Source organism: Lepisosteus platostomus, chromosome 4 (genome assembly GCF_059453375.1).
Source record: "Lepisosteus platostomus isolate fLepPlt1 chromosome 4, fLepPlt1.hap1, whole genome shotgun sequence".
Lineage (NCBI taxonomy): Eukaryota > Metazoa > Chordata > Actinopteri > Semionotiformes > Lepisosteidae > Lepisosteus > Lepisosteus platostomus.
This window is the reverse complement of record NC_142614.1, coordinates 67,430,942-67,455,565: the sequence shown is the minus strand read 5'-3', so window position 1 is coordinate 67,455,565 and position 24,624 is coordinate 67,430,942. Positions and strand designations below refer to the sequence as shown.

The 24,624-nt window shown below is 39.8% G+C and overlaps 1 protein-coding gene across 2 annotated transcripts in view; it reads right to left on the bottom strand.

Annotated features, from left to right (window-relative positions):
- Positions 1-9,949: 9,949 nt before the first annotated feature.
- Positions 9,950-24,624, bottom strand: part of fech (ferrochelatase) — a 31,681-nt gene continuing 17,006 nt past the window's right edge. The window contains exons 9-12 of one of the 2 annotated variants that reach the window (XM_088630372.1): positions 22,490-22,654; positions 18,156-18,215; positions 14,138-14,294; positions 9,950-11,867 (exon numbers count right to left, since the gene is read on the bottom strand). In XM_088630372.1, coding sequence (XP_088486498.1) covers positions 14,160-14,294; positions 18,156-18,215; positions 22,490-22,654 — 360 coding nt within the window. In that variant the 3' untranslated portion in view covers positions 9,950-11,867; positions 14,138-14,159. Of the gene's footprint in view, positions 14,295-18,155; positions 18,216-22,489; positions 22,655-24,624 lie in introns of both variants that reach the window. The other variant, XM_088630371.1, reaches the window with a different exon arrangement.

Sequence of the window (24,624 nt, the reverse complement as noted above, 5' to 3'; positions counted from 1 at the left end):
TAACTTGGGATTTTTGATGACCAAGCAGTGAGGAACCCAGTTTAACATCTAATCTGAAGGACCAGCGCTTCGTAAAGCATAATGTCTTTGGTCACAACTCCAGGGCATTCAACTGGGAATTCTGCTCCAAAGGGAAGTGTGTTTCTTACTGTTCCACTAACACCACCTCGAGCCCCGAGTTTCTCGGCAGTCTCCCCTCCCTGAAGATCATGTTCCCACTGAGTTCCAAAGAGAAGGAGAAAAACATGTCAACCTAATAAAAATGCAGGAAGCTCAGGTACAATGTCTGTTAAAAAGAACCCCCCAAAGTGTTTTTTGTCTCTTATTTCTTCATACACATCAGGACTTGATCTAAATGACAACATAAACTTCGGTTTATGACATAAGCTTTAAACAGCGTCTGTTGTGTCACAGCGTGGGCTCACGACAGAGCCAAAGAACTTGCTAAACACAATTGCTGGTGAATTAAGATCTTAAGCACCGAGGGATATTTTCAATGGTGATGTTGAAAAAAGCATAGTAATAATGATACTATTCCTACTACTACCAATAATGACTGCTTCACACAAACCTAGAAAAAAACGCTTTAGTTGCAAAGTATGAGATAACCACGGGACGAGTGCCTTGCTTGAACCAAAGCGACGATTTTTCAAGTCTAGACCTCTCTGTGCTTTTTATTCCTGTGAATTACCTCAGCGTCAAATGGGCCGCCAGGTTGTGTTACTGTGGTGGATCCAGTACTGTGGTGCTTTGCAATGCAATCACGCAAAGAACAAAGAGAAACTTACGATACCAAAGGCTTTTTAAAACTTAATTTCCTTCTATGTCCTTCTCCTAATGGTTGCAAAGCTTTAATTAAAGAGTCGTGGCATGATAGCGGCGCAGACCTTACCGAATTTTCTCAGATATACCTCATAGATAATAGTGTTTAGGGTAATGTTATTATAGCGTATGTAATAAATTATTCACTTGTTTTTTTGGTAACTGTGACTTTATGAAACAAAAAAAAAAGCTTTATACATTTTAAGTTGTGATTTTTGTAATAGTTGAAGAGGTGCGCTTACAGAAACAAATGTTGTTTTTTTTAATTTTGAGTTCTTTTCCTTCCTTTCGTTTGTTTGTTTCTTTGTTTCTTTGGATTGGGAACGGTTGCAGAACGAGCCCAAAGTTTACAGTTTTCATACTTTGAAGAAGATCTGTTCTTTTGTTGTGTTATAGACAATGTTAATTTCCATGTGTCCTAATTGGTCTTACTTGTTCTGTGTTAAGGTGTAGCATTACAATTAGCAACTGCCAAACAGTGCTATAGGCCTAATTTTATGCATGAGGCTATTAACAATTAGCAGTGTAATGCATTGTGATTATTAAGATTATTTAATTTAAGAATAGATTATGTTCCTTTTTATGGACTTAATTTATGCATGGGAGCCTGGTATTTGTTAAAAGAGCGTGGCTCAGTTGTGTATATATTGGACAGTAAGATCTTACACCGATAAATTAGACACACTGGTAAACCTGTTGCACAAAAATGACTTTCCATTAATCAAGGAGGTTGAGAAACATAAAAGACCATTTCCAACTCTTCATAGTAATAAAATGGATAAACGAAATATGAAAAATGAACTCCAGATAATTGTTTCTATGTTGACCATCAACTAAATGTAATAATATCTCATGGCCTTTTTGATTGCCTGGTTTCTTAGGCTAAAGCTCACTCCCATACTTTATAGCTTTATGCTTTTAAAATGCTCTCATGTAAGATGAAGTCAGAACATAAGAGGTCATTGCCAAAAAGACATTAATCAATAAACTATCAAGGGGAATATGAATTTAGGGATTTTAATAGTTTGCAAATCTTTTTTTGAGGATATATAAAATCCTATTTATCCCTTCATAGAGAAGATAATTAAATTCCTACAAAGATGTATTTGGAGAATCAAAGAAAACATATTGTTTTTTTTAATAGATATGCTCTGTATATTGAATAGTCACTATTTTATACAGCTATACTTCTACATCCCTATTTCTACATTTAGGTCTGCAATATTGCACTCTACTATAGTGCTCATCCTTCCTTTTTCAAAAGGAAAAACACAAATGCTTCACCACAGGTGCAGAATAATAACTTCTACCAAGAATTCCAATGCCTAAAAATAAAATCTGCCAGCAAAGAGGATGTCTAACATTTCCTTGAATAAAATGGGTTTGCAAGCTTTAGGTAAAGACAATGAGGCAGAAACGGAGCATCAAAGAGCACAAAAACAGAATTGCCATATCACACATGAAATAGAAACCTTCAACCCAGGTCATGTTATACAATTCACTATCGGTGATATCCTTAAAGCATGCCATCAGTCCAACAGCTGCACTGCTGCTTGGAGAAAGTTGACCGTGTTGCTATGGTCAGGCCACTGCTCATGATTGTCTGTATCCTGTGCTGCTGCCTGTTCAGGGCACAGCTTAGGACACAATCTGCAAACCTGCATCATGCAAAAGGCAAGGATTGCAAAGACACACTGGTAGGCTAATTGCCTTCTGGGGAGATTGGCCTTACGCCTGTTGCATGCTGGGTTAGGCAGGCTGGGCCTGGCTCCCCCCACAACCCCACACTGGATAAAGCAGTTAGAAAATGGATGAAGGGTACGCCTGACAAATCAAATTTGTGATATTATTCTTGCTGGAATATCAAATTATTTTCTTGCAAACCCACCTAATTCCCAATGTATTTCTTCATTTCTGTGTCCTCTTGACCTCTTGAAATACCTTCCACTGCTTCTGCAGATAACATGCAGTTGTAGGAGATGAGTAAGGAAAGAACCCGGCATGTCACCGTATAAAATCTAAAGAATTTCTGTATTTTTATTGACTTGCCAATATCTTGTCTGGCGCAAAAAGTTAAAATACTTTCTCTGCTCGTGTGGTTGAACCATGGTTTGAACAGGTATGACCGGTCAGATCAGCTGAGCTCATGCCAACAGTCACTTATTTCAAGGACAGTATATGTATGTATTTTGTGTCGATACTCTGCCCCTCACAAAGTAATTACAGAATTGCCTGCCCAAAACGCCATCACGAACAAATACATTAAAGTAGTATTACTATAAGATTGTGCTCTACCTTAAATGAAAGAGTACATTAACAACTCTAAAAGGCTAGGCTACTCGAAGGTTTTTTCAATGCTTTTTTCAATTCTTCTGTATGACAGTGTGCCAAAGATGTCTGCTTACACTGGTACAGGAAGTGAATGGGCTTGCGAGTGAGACAGTGTGTGGCTCCACTTGGTAAGAGGCACAAAACGGTATCTTAGCTTTTGCCTGTTTTCACGTTCTAATCACTTTCCATCCAAAATGTGTAGCCTAAGGAACCAAAGCAATTAGAGGGAACAATGTGGCCCTAAAATGTGTTTGTTTCTTTGTTTTCTTGATGTTCAAGTTCTGTGCCAAAGATGAAGAGTACATTTGCAATTGACAGGAAAGAATACCAAAAAGAATGAACTGAAAATGTTTCAAGACTTTATTGGCAACTTAATTATGATTAAATGAAGAGAAAAAAAACACCTTCCTATTAAATGTTCTTCCACCTTAAATGTAAAACATGTTATGAAAGGCAATAGTCTGAGTGTGCTCACCTACTTATTTTGACTTCAGAAAGTGAACTTGTACTAAAAAAAAGACTGAGGATGTGAAATATTGCCAACCTGGTGTGCATCATCTTTTGTGTGGATTGTATAAAATAATGGAACAATTAATTTGCTGTAATTATCTGATTGTAGAAATCTGATCCTGTCCATTCCTATCCAAGCCATATGGAGTAGTAATCTTCATCAAATACTGTAAATCCTTTTATAACTTCCCATTTAGAAATGACCAGGAATCCCCATTATTGTAATATGTAGAAGACAAAATGAGACTGTTGCTATTTGTCAGATTAAAATTTATGTTGGGGTACAAAACAGATTGCCCATTTTTTTCTAGTCTGTATAAAAAATCAGTTCCTCAGATTGGCTAGGTATGCCTGGTAAAAAGTTTAACCACACAAATCAAAGAACTTCACTATGTTGTGCAATTGTTTTGATTCAGACATTTTAAGAAACAAGACCGCTGACAAAATAAAAAAGTCCAAATGGATATATTTGTGGAGATACTCTCCCAGAAAGAAGTCCTGATCATGTCTGAAGGTCTTTTAATGTTTCTTTTTTCAAGATCCCGGTTACTTTAAGTCTGTGAAGTTCAGTTAAAACAGTGTGGCCGAAAAAAAAATCATTTTGAAACTTGTGTCAACAATATTTCCCGTCCTGCCAAAATAAGATAGGTTTGTGAGATAAAGGCAATTCTGCCCATGGAATAATTTTATTCTTTAACTGAGTATTTAAAAAATGCAATGTGGTTAAAATACCCTTTACCAAGGTGTTTGATATTCCACAGGGAAAATATTTGCTTTGTAATTCATATTGTGTGTTGTGTTTGAAAGCCAGTCTAAAGAGCCTGCTGTTGTCTGTGGTGTTTGTTCTTACTATGGGCCTCCCACTCATATTACCTGGTTCCAATGGGCAATTTTGTTTTCTATTAAGAGATGTGCATCTTTTTGATAACTGGTTAACAAATGCAATGTTAAAAGTTGTTTTCAGAAGAAAAAAACAGAAAAGACCTCGAAAAAGTTTGAACAGGAGTGAAGAGATCACTATCACTTGTGTTGCCAGTGATTAAAATGCCCATATAATGTTGAAGGTCAATACTGTATATTTTATACCCCTTTGCAATTGCAATTGGCACGTTCTAATTGAATTAGTCTAATTGGACAAATATTTTCACAGAATAGTGTGCTCTAACGAAAAAGGGTAATTGAGGCAGTAAAATGCTGTAAAATGTGCTGAACATGAAAGCACAGAATTTCCCTAGAAGTGGGGAAGGTGGGAGATTGTAAGTCTTTCACATGTGCTAGCACAGCTGAGATATTTACACAACTGATTTATGATTCTTTATAAATGCATATATATGTATGTATACGTATATATGCTTGCATGTATTTTGGTAGAACACTTTCCTTTAAATTTGAGCAAACAGAGTGCACATTGGGTTTGCATTATTTCAAAAAGCTCTGTGTATGAACCCTACAACCAGGTGGGATTTTCAATTAGTATTTGCGCCTCTTACCTGTGCAATATTATTAGCTGTGTAAAAAAAAAGAAAAAAGTTAATAAAATAATGGAATTACAACTTGCTGTATCAGTGTTACATGTTTCAACTACTGCATACATTGGAGCTTTTAATATTGTTAAAGTTGTTGATGTATTGGGCACTTTAAAACCTTTGCAGAACATCCCAGTCCTTTTTCAAAATATTCAGTTGTGTGTTTGTGTACTGTTTTCTATTTGCTGTTTGAACATAATGCTCTACATTGCGCACGCATTAGTGTTTTGTCTGCATCATGCTGGTTTTTCTGTTATTTACTTATTTCATTTTTATTCCCACTATCATCAAATGGTAGTGCTGTATATTCTGCAATTAATATCAAATAAACGGCTTTGATTCATTCTCATTAATAGATGTTGTGCACTGTGTGTTATTATGGAGAAGCTACCACGTCACACCTCCCCTCTCAACATCAACTGCCACCTACCAAAACCAGTATCACATGGTGAACAGAAAACAGTGTAATAAACTTTTGCCTGAGATATAGCTGCCATAATATTAATATTAATAACAATGAAGAAGAATGATAGTGGTCATGTTTTTATTATATTGCACCTTTAACGTTAAACATACCCAGACACAGAATACAGTTAAACACACACACATTCATCATGACTTTAAAATGAAAGATGTATCAGACAGGATGCAAGTGTAAAACAGTGTATTATAACAAGCGAGATTTAAAGGGAGCCCTAGAACGGTGTGGTGGCTCTGTGGCTAAGGATCTGCACCTGTGGCTGGAAGGTTGGCGGTTTGTATCCTGCAGCCGGCAGATAAATCCTACTCCGTTGGGCCCCTGAGCAAGGCCCTTAACCCCAGCTGCTCCAGGGGTGCTGTATAAATGGCTGACCCTGCGCTCTGACCCCAAGCTTCTCTCTCCCTGTCCGTGTGTCTCATGGAGAGCAAGCTGGGGTATGTGAAAAGACAAATTCCTAATACAAGAAATTGTATATGGCCAATAAAGTGATCTTATCTTAACTGCAAGATGTAACTGTAACTGGGAGCTCATTCCACAGCCTTGGAGCAATGGTCTACAATGCAGTCTCCTAAAGTCAGGCATCTTGTAGTGGGAACAGCAAAAAGAACAGAGTCTAGAGAATGCTGGCAGCACGCAGGTGCATATATACTGTAGATAGCAAGATCCTAATGCAATCTAGAGCGAATCCATTCTGGGCCTTCAAAGTAAGCAATAACACTGAGACATTTTCTCTGGATTCCACAGGAAACCATTGCAAGGAAGCCAAAATAACATTCCTCCTCACTCGCTCCCTCTCTCGAGTAGAATTTGGCTCATTAGGTTTGGTTCTAGTTGAAACCTAGGCAGCTGAGATTTGAGTACAGGTACAGATACACCAGCAACAGAGGTAATTCCAAAGTCAATCCTGGAAGAGACACCAGTATGCATCCGACTGGGATACACACAAGCCGACAGGAGGAAGATTCTAAAGGTGATAAAATACACTTTCACATCATTGTGATAACACATCAATTTCCCTACGGGATCAATAAAGTCTTATCTATCTATCATTGCAAGCATGGCACACAGAGTACTGTACCACCAGGAGGATCAAACTGGACTCCTGGAGAGCCCAGCCCTAATAAATGTATTTCATAACTACACTGAATTGTGCTCTGATTTCTCGCATTCCCTTCAAATGAAAGATTGCTGAATGACAAGCCTGCTTTTTTCTCACGTGATCAAAGCTACCTGTATAATATCAACAGCTGATGCTGTTATAATTCAGTAGAGTGTTGTTGCTCATAAAATACCTGTAATGCCCCTCCGCCTTGTTTCCAAGACTTTTGCACAGTGGTAAAGTTGTGTGGAATCTAAAAAAAATGCTTCATCTAATGGCTGTCTTAAGACTGATTGGCATTTGTCTCTCACAGAGCCAAAAGACATCCTTTATCCCACTTACACCTTTCTCATTCCAAAGCCGCACCAGGCCATAAAAATGCTTTGAGACCTTTATTGGTCAGGTGCCATTTGATTTCTATCAAACCCACATAAGACTCTGACTGACCAATCACTTTGTTCCATTTTTGGTTTCTACAGCAACCACCCATCCACCACAGACTAATTCATCGATATTTTACTTTCCATCACCCTAGAAGGCAGATCAGAGACCAGGGAAGATAAGAATGTGTGGTTTTAAATTATTTCTTCAGAATGCTTTGCAGTCTTTGTGTAGCGAACTGTCAGTCAAATACCAAAGGGACAATGCTATGATGATAAATTCTTTCTTAAATTGCTTCATGCTGCAAACAGCACATAAATGTTAGGTTTATTTTTTTGATCAGAAGAAATTAACAGATACTTTTGGGGCCTGCTTAGTCAAGTGTAGAGCAAGGTGAGTTAAAATACAGTTAGTCTCACTGAAATCATACTACTCAACAACATTTCTCTGGTGGTCAAATAAAATAGTGCTCACTCATCATCAACTATTGTTGGAGCCACAAACCTAGTTTTTCTTTAAATTTCATTTGTTTCTGCACTTTATAAGCTCAGAAACGAAAATGCTCCTTTCTAATCATACCAGAAAATGATACAAATAAAACATCTTTGATATTTTTATAACCAAGAAGTTGAGTGCATTTTTCCTATAAGGAAGACATTTCATAGAAGGTTAAGAATATATACAAATCCATTTTGTTCAGACTTTATTTTCCTTTGCAATCTGTGAAGAGTATTTCCTTATCTACTTACTATTAATACTAATTTGGATAGAACATAACACTTTTGTCTGGTTCCATATTCAAAATTAAAAAGAAAGATTAACAAAACTTTCACCTTTTGAAGACTGAAAACTCTGAAACTAGCATTTCCTAAAAAAACTACCATGCCTGGTTTTCCAATGAAATATATCATTTCACCAAAAATTAATGCTACACATTGATGATACGATTGTCAGTGGTTCACCTTAAAATGGAAAAATGTAACTTACTTTTAATACTTTCACTTTTAAAAACAGTGAAACATTTTTGGACCTTAAAACTCATTAATAGGAAGAAACTAAATACAACTAGCATGTTAAAACAAAAAGTGTTTCAGTTTAATTACAGTATGCACCATTTTTTTTGCCATAACTGGACAAGATAGGAACTCAGAGGGTGTGAACGGCAATGAATACAGTAACACAAGTATTAATTTCTCTTCAACCGCTCAGGCCTAGAGATGCAGCCCAGCCCTTCCAATCCACTGTGGTAATGTATAATTACAAGCACTACAGCTTAAGTGCCCATTTAGGGCTTCTGCCCAAATGTGATATGATCGCCATAAAAAGTGTAATGATGCATCAAAAGAGGGTGATGTTCACAGACTTCAGACCATTGTTAAAGATGGCAGGAGTTACACATGGCGTGCTCTTCAAAAGAACAACTGATTGGTGTTTCTCCCTCAATACCACCACACAAAACACCAGAGTTCGGCTGGAGGTGCTACCATAACTTTTTTATCAGAAACCATCAGAAGTGCACTTTCACACTCCCTAGGATTTCTGAAAGAATGGTGCCATATCATTTTGTTATCCACCTAAGTTTTGTGCAACTGAACAAAGTGGCTTTCCATAGAATTTAAGAACAATTTCTCTGATGTTTCTAATTTCTTGTCAAAAGCTGTAAAATAACCCACAGATCATTAATTGAAGAACGTCTGGCTACAACAGATCAGGGGAACCCAGATAACTCCATTCTCCTCCATTGCAGGAGTTCTATCCTACCAGAACTGTATTTACTTCATGAACATTGCTGCTGAAGATCCCTTAACCAAGCGGTGATTGGTTAAAGCAAAAACTGAAGGATGGAAGGTAAAAGTTTTCCTGAAGTTCTCTCTTAGGATTCAGAAGTCCCTCTTCACTAGTGATTGTCTATCATTAATGGACGTATCTTGAATATGCTTTTTACTATTAAGAAACACCTAATATATAAAATAATATGTAAGTGTGAGATCAACTACACCCTCCATGAAATCAGTTTATGACCGCTGATATAGAGTGAATAAAACTGCTCCACCTTTTCTACTCATTTCCATATACCATGACTCACGTCAAGGCAGGGGTAAGTTGATTATACTCCCTTTAAGGAATAAGGTAACATTTAACAACTCGAATCCTAATCTTATGACCTGGAGGCTACAACATAACAAAATTCTCTGAAACTGGGTCTGCGTGTTATGAGGGACCATTGCAGATGTGCTGACCAGGGGCATAGCCAGGATTTTATACTGTATTTGACACCCATGGGAGTGGCACCTTTAAAAGACATTATTTGCCTTCTGAAATGGGTTGTTCTACTGAGAGGTGTCCCGCTGTTCTCCTCTGCACCAGTTACACCCGTGAGCCCTGTTTCCCAGCGCGGGCGAGGCGGAGCCGATACTCCAGTCAGAGCCGAACTCTCGCCCGGCCTTCACCGAGCCGCCTGGGAGGGATCTCCAGCGAACCGCCGCTTCTCTGCCCACAGCTCAGGCCACGCGCGCGCTCTTACAGACGCGTTTGAGATGCTCCAGAATCGTTTGTTTCCCTTTTCTTTTGCTGGTGAAATTGAGACACTATGGGGTTTTAGGTGCTAAAATAAAAATGGGGTGGCAGCTGGCACCCTGTGTTGCCCCTCTGTCGACGCGTCTGGTGCTGGCCTGTGTTTCTGCCCCAGTGTGAGAAACACACACCCCTGCTCTGAACACCTGTCACCGTTCAGCTGTGGTGGCCAACAGACTACCGTTTTACGACCCCCGAAAGAAATATTAAAAAGACAGATGAGGGTTTAAAATTGCAATTAAATATTTATTTGACAACGACACTGAGAAAAAACATCACGATTCTGTTTACAGTGCATACTACTGCATAATCTTGCACCACACATTTTTAATGACAAATCCTATCCGTTCACAACACTGTCAAGTGCAAACCTACTTTTGTCCTGAGCAGTTCCAACACTGTTTCTGAGGAGTGATGTAAACCTTAAACACATCACTTTACCCACAGAGAGAGCAATATCATAGGCCGAGGAAGTTCTTCTTCATTCGGATTTCCTTAAGAATATCTTCTGCTAGCTTGCTCCAGTGGTCGATCTCTACTTTTGAAATAGAATACATTCTTCATGAGATAAACAACAATTATTCTTACATTTAGAAAAGTTCAAGTCTAAGTCTAGGTAACATTCGGTTACTGTACACCTAGTGTAGACGGCTGTTGTAGATGCATCATATGCAAAACATTTTAAAATGGAAGGCCTTTATGAACAAAGTCTCCATTTTCGTTTTAAAAAACTAAACCAGGAACTGTGTTTGAATTTGGCTGCATTAGCAGGATCATCAGTTTTTGGTGCAGGAAAAAGTCAAATGTAACAGATCATTTCTTTATAGGGATTTTACAAATCAGAATGATAAGACACTTTTTTTTTAGCTCTTCAATCTGTTGTATTCCTAATTTCTCCCTAGTCTGGATTCTCATTCTCTATCTGGCGTTTCAATCTTTCCTCCTCCTGCCCTCAGTCCCTCACCCCCTCACTCCTTGCCTTCCTTCTCGGTACATGGCAGGGAAATCAATTGAAGTGCTTTCAATTCGAGGTCACACAGTGCCACACAACAGCCTCCCTCGCTTTTCAATTACCAGGAAGAGCAGCGGCTCACAGGTCAACATCTTTAACTTCCCAGATTCCCTGTCACAGCCTGACCAACTCCTGGCTATGAGCACGTTCACAGTCAGGGCTTACTGGGACCGAGACAACCAATTTCACCCAACGTAATCGACAACAGCTTCATCAATGGATGCTTTTATCAGGGGAAAAAAAAAAGAAAAAGGAGAAAGTATCTTAAAGCGTGATACGCTTGCTTGATAACATGAACAACGGAGGATTTTTTTTTGGCAACGGAAGACTTGAAAAGGCCAATCGGCCTTTTTGTTTTTGATTCACCACAAAAAAAGGATGTTGGAAAGTTTCAAAGTGACTCAAACATTAATGGTGCAATCTGAGCTCTGCGCTCTGCAAATATGTGGATGAAGCGTGTGCGACGTCTCAATCCTGGCTGGGGATTCTCCAAGTGGAAGTGGGCTGACCGCCATCATGTTGGGTGGCTCTCTGTCAGCCAAGATACACCCGTTGGTTCATGACAAGAGGACTTGATGGGTGCCTGCAAGCTGAATCCTGCGTTGGCTTGATGCGAGGTGCGCCACTTCTCCTTCCATGCTAACTGTCCACAAGGGGGCAGCAGTGCGGAGCAGTGGTTAGAGTCGAAACTGGAAGGTTGTGGCTTCCAACTCCCAGGCGAGAGTCCTCTGTTGCACTCTTGAGCACAGTACTTCCCTCAGGACTAAAATAAACGAGCGCCACAAATTGGGCGCAAATGTAAATTGCTCTGGATTAAAGCGTCAGCCATCTTAATCGGGGATATGCAGCATCTTGAGGGCACAAGTGGAAACTACATGGAAGTGAGTTAAAAACTGAGAATTGTCTTTACCCATAGGGTTGCGGGAGTGTGAAATAGGCCACCCCGCCAAGCTGTAACCCTGGCACCTTTCAATGAACGGCTGGATGGGATCCTCATCCCAACTACCAAGTGGTCTGAAAGTCTCCCTCTTGTTTGTAACCTTTCTGATGTTCTTATGCTGTGCTGCGGGATCCAGCCAGGACTCACGGTGCCACTTATAAAACCCACCTGCAGAGGTCCAAGAGTCACAACTGCAAACCAAGAAGAGCAACAATTTGCACAACAGACCTGGAAGTCGGGGGGGGGGGGGGGAACATGAGTGACGCCTCCAGATGGAAAAAACAAGTGTGCCTATGACATCATTTCCTGAAAGGGTCAAGCTACGACATAGTTAAGTCTTTACATTCACCACATTCAACTGAGGTGCTTCAAACTAACTTGCTGATTAATACAGGAAACCTGCATGACAGGTTCTGGGGTTCATACATCAGTGTATCTAGAATGTAATCATGCATGTGTAGTGCACATTATATTCTTTCTGTAACTGCAGTGCAGGTCAACCCTGGTCCTGAAAAGGCACAGGTTAATTTTGATATTCTTTATGAAAGCTATAAGTACATTGTCACAGTTGTACTTAATTGGTCAGAATAACAATCGGGTTATTAGACTGAATTGATCAAAGGGGTAAAGATCAGACTTGCAGGACAGAGGCTGTGCAGGTACAGGGAGGGATTTATCGGTGTCACCACTTCATTGTGCAGCAGAAAAATGACTCCAGCTGTTTTTAATTATACAGTATCTTAGTCACAGATTGCTTTTGGAAAAGAAGCTTTCCATGCACTATGTCATTATTCTTCTCTGTTCTGTGGAGAAGTACTGTAAATTAGAATTATCCAGAGTCACATAGCCACACAATGGATCTTCTTAGGTTCAGTCGCTGGAGACCACCAGATAACTACAAGCGAAGCCCTGAAGAGTGGTAACTCCAGGCTCTGAGCTGCCAGATCATGTAAAGCTTAGATTGTGTTCTCAGAGACTGAACACAAGCTTCTAGTTGAAATAATGATTAAAAAAGGTTAAGCAACTGTCATCCAAGCCAAGGGAACTAGCCCCACACTGACCATTTTTTGTCTGATCCAAAAGTCAGGAGAAGGGAGAAACAATATCAAGAGGATGAACTAATTGCACAAGAAGGTCTTGTGCATTTGTAACAAGGAAACAGACAGAAAAATGCATTCTGCTGTCTTTGACTTTATGATGGAGTTTTTCAGAAACAGTAGCTTTTTTTCTAGAGCAGGATTATGCAGAATAGTCACAATACCACGTTACCCCAGACAAACCAGAACAAATTCAACAAATGCAAGCACATTGAGAAAAATGATTTTCAGAACACAGCAAATTGTAAGCTTGAATTTGGGGTTCATGCTCAGAATAAAGAGCAGAGCCCTGCGGGTTATCAAGGCTGGCCTTGAGACGCCAAGTCTGATAGACAAGATGTTAACATTTCAGGTGAGAACGGCTGAGTTTCTGTCTGAGAAGAAAATCATAACAAAATAAAAAGGCACGTTCTTGAGATTCCACATCACCATTGCTGCCTGTTGCCTCTGTCATAACAGAACAAGATATTGTCACTAAGTCATAACTGTGGAGGCCAAGGGATATCTGGATGTCTTTACTTTGATCATTCATGCAGCTGTGTTAGACTGGACGGTACCAAGCTGCAGCTTTGAGGTGAGTTTTAAATCAATAACAGGAAGAGCATAGGCCATAAACAGTCCCAAGCAGGGGCAGGTCTCTGCCATGCCAAGCTGTGGCTTGACTGATATGTTACTGACAGCTCTATGAGCCATGGGATTCAGTCTTTATCAAGTCAACCCACCTTCTGCAGAAGCACAATCTGAACAAGCTTATGTTGCCGACGCATGCAAGTCTTTATTCCACAAACACGTGACCGAAATCTCAGAAGGAACAGTGAAACACGAACCGGGGAGCACACATGGAAACTGCTTGGAAGGGCATTAAAAACGGAGAACAGGAGGCACTTGGAACAGGCTACCCAGCCGTGCTGTTGGTGCTGACACCCTGGTTACTTTCAGAAGCGGCTGGATGAGACGTTTAACTATTAGCGACTTAATGGGCTCAAAATGGACTCAATGGGCCAGGTGGCCTGCTGTCGTATATGACCTTTCTTATCTTCCTGTACACGAATGATCTCTGGGGGACTAAATTGGGGGAATTCATGGTGGGAATATTCATGGCCAGGTTTTCTCAATCAGAAAATTTCTGTAGTACACTTGTGCAGTTTTTTTTTCCAGTCATGTAGGAAGCCCATAACACAAAGTGATTTTTTTTCTCAGTGAACTGGGGTCTGTAAACAATTTCTGTGCTCAGCACACTCTATTTAACTCCTTCTGTTTATCAACAGTAAGGTGCTTTAATCATATTCCTGGGGATATTTTTTTTTCTGTAATTGGGAGATATGTGTAGCTGATGAGAGGCTTATTGGTGTTCACTCTACTACCTTCACAGATTAAAAAGAGACGTCAGGGTTTCTGGTTGGCAAAAAAAGCTTTTGCCTGCCCACACACTGGGTTGACACACATTGGGCAGCGCAGGGTCAGCTGTCTGGAACAGGGTTCCTTGGACTTCAGATGAGTGTACACCAAGTCAGCCAACGCCTGAAATCAAGAGAGAGAAAAAAATCAGAATCCAGCTGTGTTCCAAACTCTTATCTTCTCAATATATGCTCGTTTAATACCCATCGGAATATTGGTAATAATCTTGGTTGATGACCACAGTTCAGAGTCTGGTTTTAAGCTTTCTGCCTTGTAACTGAAACCTAAACCGAGTTCCCATTTAAAAGTCAACAGAACATTTTTCAGAATGCTTTTTGCCTATCAGCAGTGTGTCAGTTTGGAAGAGATGGTACCCTTTGCTCACAAGCCGATATCTACAGTAATGCTGGTAAGGTAAAGTGGCTATCAAGAACTGTGGGTATGTAATATTCTTTTGGCAGAAATACATTCTTTTTAAAGTACAGCTCAAGGCAAAGTTCAGGAGACTTTTTGGCTTGAGGGCCTCGCTTTGAACCACAGTTCAAAAGATGGAAGATGGAAAAAATGGCTGAACCAGGAGTTACATTTTTTAACAAACCTCACAATAACACTGGCACACAAGTCAACCGCCTCATCTGCTTTTGCTCTAAAGCTGGTCAGAGACAGAAATGGCACACGTTTCCCCACCCCATTTCAAACTCTTCTGATTTTCATCAAGAGATACTTATAGCAATGGGATTAATGCTGATGAAGCTACTCTTTAACATGATTTTCTCCTTAGGAGACCTGGCGGTATTTGTGTTTTTGTTGGATTCATCGGCCGCTAATTCGATCAAGGGCTTCGCCTGACGTCACCCCCTTTGAGAGCGCAGCTCAAGCTCGGAGTCAGCTGAAACTCAGACACTGATGTAGAGGCTTCATGATAAAACTTGCAAGCTGGCTGTTACTTTTTATAACTGCTTGTGTTTTAACCTTAGGAGAGCAAATGTGTTTATTGATAAAAGTTTCCAGGAAAATCTTGTAGACCATGGAGGGCAACTCCTTCTTCATGGAATTAACGGTTGACCATTAGAAGACAGAGGGACAGCTTCGTACTGAAGCAGAAATAAAACCTTAAATGCAAAGGGGGGCAGGAAAAACTGAAACGTCTCTGCCTTTTGTTAGGTTTCTTTCACAAAAAAAACTTTATTCCTTAACTGCATTGAACTACCTTTGCAGAACTGTCCAAAGCACAAATTTGTAAATGTATACTCAGAGTATGCTTGACACCAGTAAAATCAACATTTACTTAAGTGCTTTTGCCCCCAGAAAAGGCAAGAAAGTACAAGAAATGATAAAGGGTGAGCAAATTGTCATTTAATTCCAACAAAGAATAAAAAAAAAACCGCTGGAAACAATGGAATAGGTATACCAAAATTACCATAACAAGAAGGACTGTGTTACATCTGAAGACTTTTGTGGCTTCAAACGTGAAAGTAACTGCTCAGAGTGCTGGCTGAGCCTAGATATCACCCTTTAAACCTGGGATACTGTATGTCATTTACTGACTATGAGAAGAACTCCTGAAGAAGCAGGGGTGGAGTGCAACTAAGACTGAGAGGACTTGAGTTGACTCAGCCCTTCGCCTTCCGGAGCTCACAGTGTGCAGAATTACTCTTGACAAACACACAGCTCCAGTTCCTCATTCCCCTTTCCTGTTAAAGGAGACGTAGAGACGAGCTGAACAGAGGAAGAGACGGGTGACTGCAGCTAACCAGGGAGGGTATTTATGCCTAAGATCCCTACCTTTTAAAAAAGGGGATTCAGAAGAAAAAATGTGGTGGCTTTCAAAAAAATATACTTCAGTTATTACCCATTGCTATCCCATCTTTTTTGTAAATGCATGTAAAAAATAACACATGACTGCAACGAGATTATTCAATGTGAGTCTCATAATATGGCCACTACTTGGAAGTGTGCAACTGCAAATGATTTTCAAAATCAATATAATACCATGAGATTTGATTTTGCATTAATTTTTCTTGAACTTGTTGTAGAGGCTATAATGTGCGCAGGTCACATTAAACAGCTATTGGCAAGTCCTAGTTGGTTGATACAAGATGGCAAAAATAATCACAGAATCTACACCCGCATCTAATAAGCAAAAAAATATGGACCATTATCTTCTCAAAACAGACGGTGAAAAATGACAATACTTACATGAGAAATTATATGAGCACCATCCTTCTTCCACTTTTAAAATCTGGTTTGCTTACAGGCCATCTTAGGGTATGTTCTGTACAATTCAATTTGTGATATTCTATATAATTATGACCAGTGCTCAGAATGGGCTAAAGCACCAGCAGCATACATTGACACACTTCAGAATATTTTAACTAAAAGGAACGTCAGTAATTTTTGTACTTGCACATCTGCTAACAGAACATTTTAGTTAATAAAAAAGAAGTACTATCAAAAGTAGGGCAAAGAAAAAGACTCCTAAGAGGATGCCACACTTTCTTGTCACTTTTTATTATAAACCTACTGCTTTCCTTTCCATTACTTTAAAACCCTGTCAGGTACCTGTGGAACCTGATATTAAACAGTCTCAAATTATGAATGCTGAAGGCGGTACGAATATGAGCACAAACAATTAACAATTTCCATCTCCTTAAAATTATTTTGATTGAAATTAAGTTTTTGTTATATATTATTTAAGCAGAAAGCCTTCTTAATAAGAACACAAACAATGGCTTAATCACAAACAGCTTAAATAAAATAAACAGAGTAAACTTTCTGGTTTCTATCTTTCCTTTGCACGTATGCCACAAAAAGGTCAGAATTAGTTAAATGCGCAGGAGGATCGCCCCTTCTAGTTTCCTAATGAAACCTCTGAATTTCCACGTCATGAAAATAACTGCCAGTATTTCAGAGAAGGACTCCTGAAAGTTGTCAGTTTCAGAGCACAGGGGAAGCAAATCTGTACTGTGCCTTTGTACAACACAGATGTCCTCTACCATATACTGTAGCTTGTTTGAGAAGTCCTGTCAGAAGTTGCTTTTGCTGGTCACATTAGTAAGTATAGAACATCTATGCAAAAACCAAATTATAACTCAAACAGTAAAGCAGCTAGATCAGCTCATCCCTAATCCTGGTTTTCTCTAGGGCTGAGTGGACTGGAGGAGCACATATCCCCAGCGATGCTGGTACTCATTTATACAGCTGGATATACTGGAGCTGCTTGCTCAAAATACAACAACTGTTCCACCTCAGGGACTTGAACCTGCAAACCACCTTGTATGACCAGAGACTTAACCACTATGAAACACTGCCAACACAACAAAAAAGAAACGCAAGGGAACAGTCTATTTTTTCTGCATAATGAGTAAACAAAGTTGACAGTTTCTGTCAACCAAGGACAAACACTAACTTTACCTGGCATGGGCATATTCATGCTTTTACAGAGTTTCCAAACTTTTCGGAATTGCACAACTCAATTTGCAAGCTATTGCACTTTATCAGATTTTTAAATGACTGTACATTATTTTAATGCATTTTGGGACAGCCATGACCTGTACAACATAAAAATGGTTCCCCAGACTAAGAGTAAGCATCTTACAATCGTCCATAAAGTCATGCTGAAGGCAATATAAACCAGACAATTTACAATTATCCTCAGTGGGCAGACAGAACTGCAGAGTAGTTGTTTCCATCAGTGAAGGAAGCTGTACAGCAGACAATTACACAATTAACTTGCTACTAATTGCCTGGACACCAGCACTGATGAGGGTTCTTTCCTGAGAGAGAGGTTTGAGTTTAACTTTTTTTTTTTGAGGAAGCTCATAATATATTAATACACAATGTCAGCACAAGACAAACAAATGATCACTCCACCCCCCCCAGGATATAGAAATAAAAGAAACTTTCTGGAGCCACAGGAATACTGCCTTCAGAAACCATAAATTGTAGAGGGAGGTTGTCTGCTGCTAACTGTATAATGCATACCTTAAAGAAGAGAGGGTTTCCATTTAGTGACTCAGCTCTTCTGATGTTTTCCACACCACACTGCAACAGAGAGAAATGTTTTTTGTTCAGGTGAATAAATGTGAAACAGAGGCACATCACTATGACTCATGTGTTTTTTTTTAGCGTTTGCTCTTCTTCCAACAAACAGGGATTCGGCAACAAGGCAAAACCAGAGCAAAACACCTCCATCTAGAAACGACCATTCAGCAGTTTAAGATTAACCAAAATGCAAACACTCCAGTGGTCAACATGCAGAGAAAAACCAACAATTGAAAGTTACATCATGACTCTGCTTTTGCTAGTCAGTACTTGAGCAACTGAAATTTCCAACCTTTACTTGAAGTACATAATTTGTCATGTTATTTCATTTCTCGTCTCATGTTTCACTGCATTCTTAACTTTTCTCTACCTGTTTACACAGATGTAGTCCTGCCCTTTTCTAATGTGTGGCTCGTTATAGTACAGGATTTGTTAGAACTTGCTAAATGGTAAAAATGGCTCCCACTTCCCACATAATGTAATTTGACTCGAATGTTTCAGATAAACAGTATGAAATAGAAGCAGAAATCTTTGAAAATGGAATGCACGATGCAGATCAGGGTGGAAAAACATGAAACCAGAGCAGCAGTTTTAAAAGATTATTATATTGCTTGGATGTCTAACAGACAAGGCAAAAAAAAAAGTTCTTTTTTTTTTGGTAAGACGGGAGTCCAAAGAGGGCTACATGAGTTGAAAAAGGCACTGCATTGAAGAAAGTGAACTAGTCTCTGTCTTACTTGTTTGGTTTTTGGAGGACTATTAGTCTTTGTACCATAGCATAGAACTTGAACGGGCCCTGAGGAGATCAAGCTGCTTTTATAGCACAGGGGAACTGTTGTGCTCTCACACAAACCATGCCTTTAAGTGGGTTTTTTATACATGTGTAAAGTAAGCATAATCTGAAGCTGCAAAATCATTTGTGGGACATTTTTTTTACAGTAGTACTATACATATCAAGGGCATCAGTACAGTGGCGCAGTATTTAGCATCCAATTCCGGACCTGGGGTGCCATCTTTGTGGAGTTTTTATGTTCTCCCCGAGTTTGTGTGGGTTTCCTCTGGGTTACTCCGGTTTCTTCCCACAGTCCAAAGACTTACTGGCAGGTTAACTGGCTTCTGGGAAAATAGTCTCTGGAATGAGTGCATGTGTCTGTGTCTGTGTGTGTCCCCCAAGATGGACTGGATCGTCCCATCCAGAGTGTTTCCTGCATTGTGCCCACTGCTTGTCAGGACAGGCTCCAGCTCCCCCATAACCCTGTATTGGATAAAGCTGTTAGAAAATGGATGCATGCACTTATTACCGGAAACACTTCATAACTAAAAGCTCTTGCATGCATCTGCTGAACATACTGACTAGTACTATGCAGTACTCGAATGATGTTGTCCTGAATTACATCCGATGCAGTTAAACTCTAAAACTTCTACTAATTGCTCAGTTGATGTTTTCACACTGTATCCGTTTGCGTTGTAATTGTAGATCTCCTTCTCCTGTGCTTTGCGCAGAGCAAAGCTAACTGAATAAATGAGCAGTCAGTAGTACACCAGCTTTGAAACCCCTGTTCCCTGTGCAGGGGAATAATGCACTGAGGAATAACGCACAGAGAGGAATAATGCACAGAGCTGGAGAGAGGAGGCTGGAACTACAGCAGACATTTCTCACTGCAAATGCCACATATGAAAAGAAGGAAAACCTTCACATGTTTTGTAACTCTCAATTTGCTTTGCCTCTTCTTCTTGTGTTTGATCTTCTTTTGTGCTTTTGACAAGCGGTACAAAGTGCTTTAACAAAAGTTAAATCAGTCATCAAATTTGTTACTTTGTTACAAGTATTTCCATGAAAATTCCAAAGGTATATTTGGTTGATTGGTCTGCCCATGGAAAGTTTCTCACTTGCGTTAAAGATTTTGTTTGTGTGCAAAAATGTAAGAGGAAGAAAATCAGAAAGGAGCAAACCTCAAAACTGACTCGGACAAGCAAAAGAAAATCTGCAACAAAAAATTTTACATCACTGTAATTTACAGGGGTAAAACTCATTGTCTGGAGGGCCTAGTACCTAGCTTTGTTCCAACCTCAGAACTCAATTAAACAATTAAACTCACTTCATTGTCAGATATACATATGGAATGTTTTTTAAGGTCTTTTACTGATGATTACTTAAAACATTTACTTCATTTAAGATTTACCAAGATTTATCAGACCTTGGGTACAAGTATTACACTTATGCAAACAATTAGGCCAACCAACCATGTATTTGATAGCTTGGTTGGAACAAAAACCAGGAGATACTGGAATCTCCAGGAATTTACTTTAAGGCCCCTGCATATTTTAAATGTATTTCAGTCAATGTACCGTATGTTGAAGCAAGACATACATGACCTATAAAGCGCCTGTTCTTGGACTGCAAGAACACACAGTCTATCCATTACAAACCAAACATGAATCATTATAATTTTGTACAAATTGTGTACTAAATGTATGTCCTTGCTTTTTATATTATTTCTAATTTCTATTATATAACATTTCACCATGAAATGTGTGGTGTACACTTTATAAACTATAGGAACTGTAGTTAACACAGGGTGTTAATCTGGCTTGAGGGCATTTTAAATAATAAGAAGGATGACAACTTTCGACAAAGAGAAACAAAATTGTGCATTGAAATGTTCTACAGACACGCACTGTCCGCTTGGAGCAGGGGCTCAGAGGGCAGCTTGGCTCAAACAGTTAAATCTGCGAGGCAGCGGAGGATGGCAGCTAATATTACAACAGAGAAAACACAGAACATTTGACAGGATCTGCACCAAGTCGGATATAACGGGAAGAGGCAGATGATATCAGCTCCCGCCGTGGCAAGGAAAGCTTTTTATTTAAAGCCTTCCGAGTGCAGTTCTCTGAAAAGCGTTCAGCAGTTCCCCACAACGGGGGGTATCACATTTTTAGCACACCTCAGAACGACAGATTCCAATAGCTTCGGGACAGAGCTATGCAGTTCTCCTTGGTCCCATGGAAGAAATCAATGGGAGCCTGGTGGCAGCGGTGCCGCTTGGCACCACTCAAATGGATTTGTGGTCGGTGTGGAGCCCCTGGGCGTGTGGGTTAGGGGGTCAGCCTCTGGGCAGGGCTGCCTCAGTCTAGACGCCGAGCTCAGAGAAGTGCTCTCTCCCCTCAGCACTGGCACCACTCAGGGAGATGAGATCGCTTCCTGCTGACCTGTGAAAAATTAATCTCTTCGGAGACGAACTGTGTCTGCTCCCCGCACAGAGACTGCCAATGCTGCAGCGAGCCAGGGAGTTTACAGAGGACCCTTTCTTATCCGCCCCCCCCCGCTTCAAGGGCTTCTCGGAAATCTTTCATTCATCGAGCAGTCCTTGAAATAATCCGCGGAGCGAGCAGCCCTTGGAATAACTGGACAGACAGAACCATTTCCCCATCTCTCCGACAGTACAACACAACCAGTCGTATTTGTTGCTGTTCCTATGAAGCCTTTGTTGGAAAGAACAGCTCACTGTGAAAAAAATATTCTATCATATGTCATTACAGTGGTACATTTTTTTTTACAGAGCCTGTACAAGACACTGTGCACCATTTCATCCATACTGCTGATCTCGTGATCCTGCCGCGGTGACAGCGTCCTATCAAAATCCGCAGCTGAGCCACAGCTGCGTGATATTTAGGAGTCATTACGGCTTAAATGAAGCAGTTAAGCAGAATTCTAATCAAACAAAACTGTAACCTAATTGTCTGAAAGCTACTTAGCAGATAAACCTTTAGTTTACATATTATCAGCAACTAAATGCACGGCAAAAGATTGCTGAAACTGTTTTAAGTGGTGCGCAGTCTTTAATTGTAGATTGCTTTGGCTTGGTCAAAGGAGTTTATTACAATCTGCAGTATGTGTAAAAATAAGATGTACTGCATCTTTCCTTTCAAGCAAGAGAAATATTTTTCTCTTCCATAAGTAATGTAGTCTTTCTTCAATATCCCCTGAACCATCCGTGTCAAACCAGGAGGGAAACAGGCCAGAAATTAATGTTTTTTATTCACAAACACTTTTTTGTAACTCCTTAAAAGCTGCCTTAAGAGACTCATTGTACTGCAATAACAAGATTCATTGGTTCACACCAGGTTGAACCACAAACGGCGGAGTAGCAGGATAGTCCAGTGTGACATACTGAGTGTGTCCATTGCGAGATAAAATCTGAACATAACATTTCAAATCGGGCAGGGCAGAAAGAGACAAGCTAATAAAAAGACCACCCAAACAAAACACTCACCTCCTCCCCTAGCACCTGGGAATACTCAATATCCAGCTCGTGTAGTGTCTCAATGTGGTCACTGGTGAAGGCAATAGGTACCAACATGATGTTCTTTTTTCCTCTCTGACACAGGCCTTTAATGGTATCATCTGTCTGAGGACCTAGCCAAGGCATTGGGCCAACCTAGGGCATGAAAGAAGATGAGGCATTGACTTGTTAGCATTGTATTTCATATACAGTAGCCCGACGTATAACTCCAAGTTGATTCAGCTTGAGCATCTTCTATTAAACACAATATTTTCTGCTACAGATGAGCCTAAAACTGTACGCAATGCAGTGTTTAGCATTGCTGACCTGCAGTGTCGAGGCCCTGGGTTCATTTCCTGGAGGAGTGGAGTTTGTATGTTCTCCCCATGTGGGTTTTTGCCAAGTGGTCCAGTTTCCTCCCACAGTCCAAAGATATGCTGGTAGGTTAGCTGGCTTCTGGGAAGAGTCTGGGCCCTGGTGCGAGTGTGTGCATGTCTGTGGTTGTCTGTGCGTGCCCTGTGATGGACTGGTGTTCTGTCCTAGATGGAACGCTGTTTGTGCCTGTTGCTTGCCAGGATAGGCTCTGGCTCCCCCATGACCCTGAACTGACGTGGTTAAAAATAAGTCTAATAAGTCTGGATAAGTCTAAAACTAAAGCCATTTATCTTCTCATTCAATCCCCAGCAATCAATGTTTTGCCCATCGTTCTTTGGCTGAAATAAAGTCAAAAAGGTGCTTCCTGTGGCGCTTGACTCAATGAGGGGTATTCAACCACTCCTCCATGCTGAAGCTTTCCAGTTCCCGAAGGTTATATGGCCTGTTCTTGTGATCTGTTTTCTTTAGCTCATACCACAAATGTTTTACTAGAGACGGTGAAGACAGAAGAGTGAATTTTACACTCAATTTGGCAATTGAGCCGATGTAGGCTTTGCTTTGTTATCCTGTTGAGAAAGATACCCACAAACAACCCTGAGCTCAATGACTTGCTTTTTTTTTTTTTTTACCAGAGCAGACCACGAAACTTTGGAATAGTCTTAACTATAACAGAAGCACAGCAGGACCAGAGGATAAACACTTACGCTAAAGCAGAACAGGTCCATTTTGTTTCTTCACCGAAGGGAGGACGTTCTTTTTCAACCTTCACTTTGTGTGCTAATCACACTGCTGGCAGAAGTGTCCAATCACTCAGTCTGTGCTTCCTTCAGCTACTCCATTTGGTCCAGTTTGACCTGGGAGTCAATTAGCTGCTAGCTGACAAATTTACATCCTTTCTTTTTATGTTGTCATGGAACTCTGCTGCAAACACCAGATTCATGAAGCCAACCTCGAATGGTAGTCATGGAGACTTTGTATCCTGTTGAGTTTTTAAAGATTCACAGGTGTTGCCCTTGGCAGTGAGCTAGCCTCCCAAACCCCTGTGATGATTGCACATTATGCGTAACATTTTCTTACATTCTCTACTGTACAACATGTATTTCTCTTCCTGGTAGGGTAACATCCTATCAGTCTGGAGTTTTTTTTTTAATGATGGTCACTGCAGAAGAAAGTGGAATGTCCTATAGTTTTTTTCTTACAGCTGTTACCACAGTTGTTGAGGTAAATAATCTTTTACACTAGATCTGACTTTTTCCCAATTGTCAGAGAATTGTATTGAATGTTTTGCTTCGGTGTTTGGTTCCTTTAATACTATAAACTACAAGTGATAATCTAGGTGCTTATATGAACATTTTGATGCTTTGTAAAGCAACATTAGAGAATTAGAATCACAACATGTTCTAACATTTTTTACAGAGCATGAATAAATCTTAATGAATATTTACAAATATGGAACAATTTATTTTACAATTACGTTATTAATATATTCAATACAAAATTTTAATACACTACATATATTTCATTCCGTATTTCAGAACTGTGAATATTCTTCATTTGCACCTGTCTTTTTTATTACTAAATCAGGTTTTAGTTAAAGTTCACCAATAAATGTCTAGGCTTCTGTCTCTCACAGGGAACTGTATTAAGAAATATAATTTGTCATTTTCTATTTCTTTATTACTAACTCATGAACATGTTGTTATACAGAATATACTATTTTTGACTTAACCATATTGTTTCTGCTTGGGTAT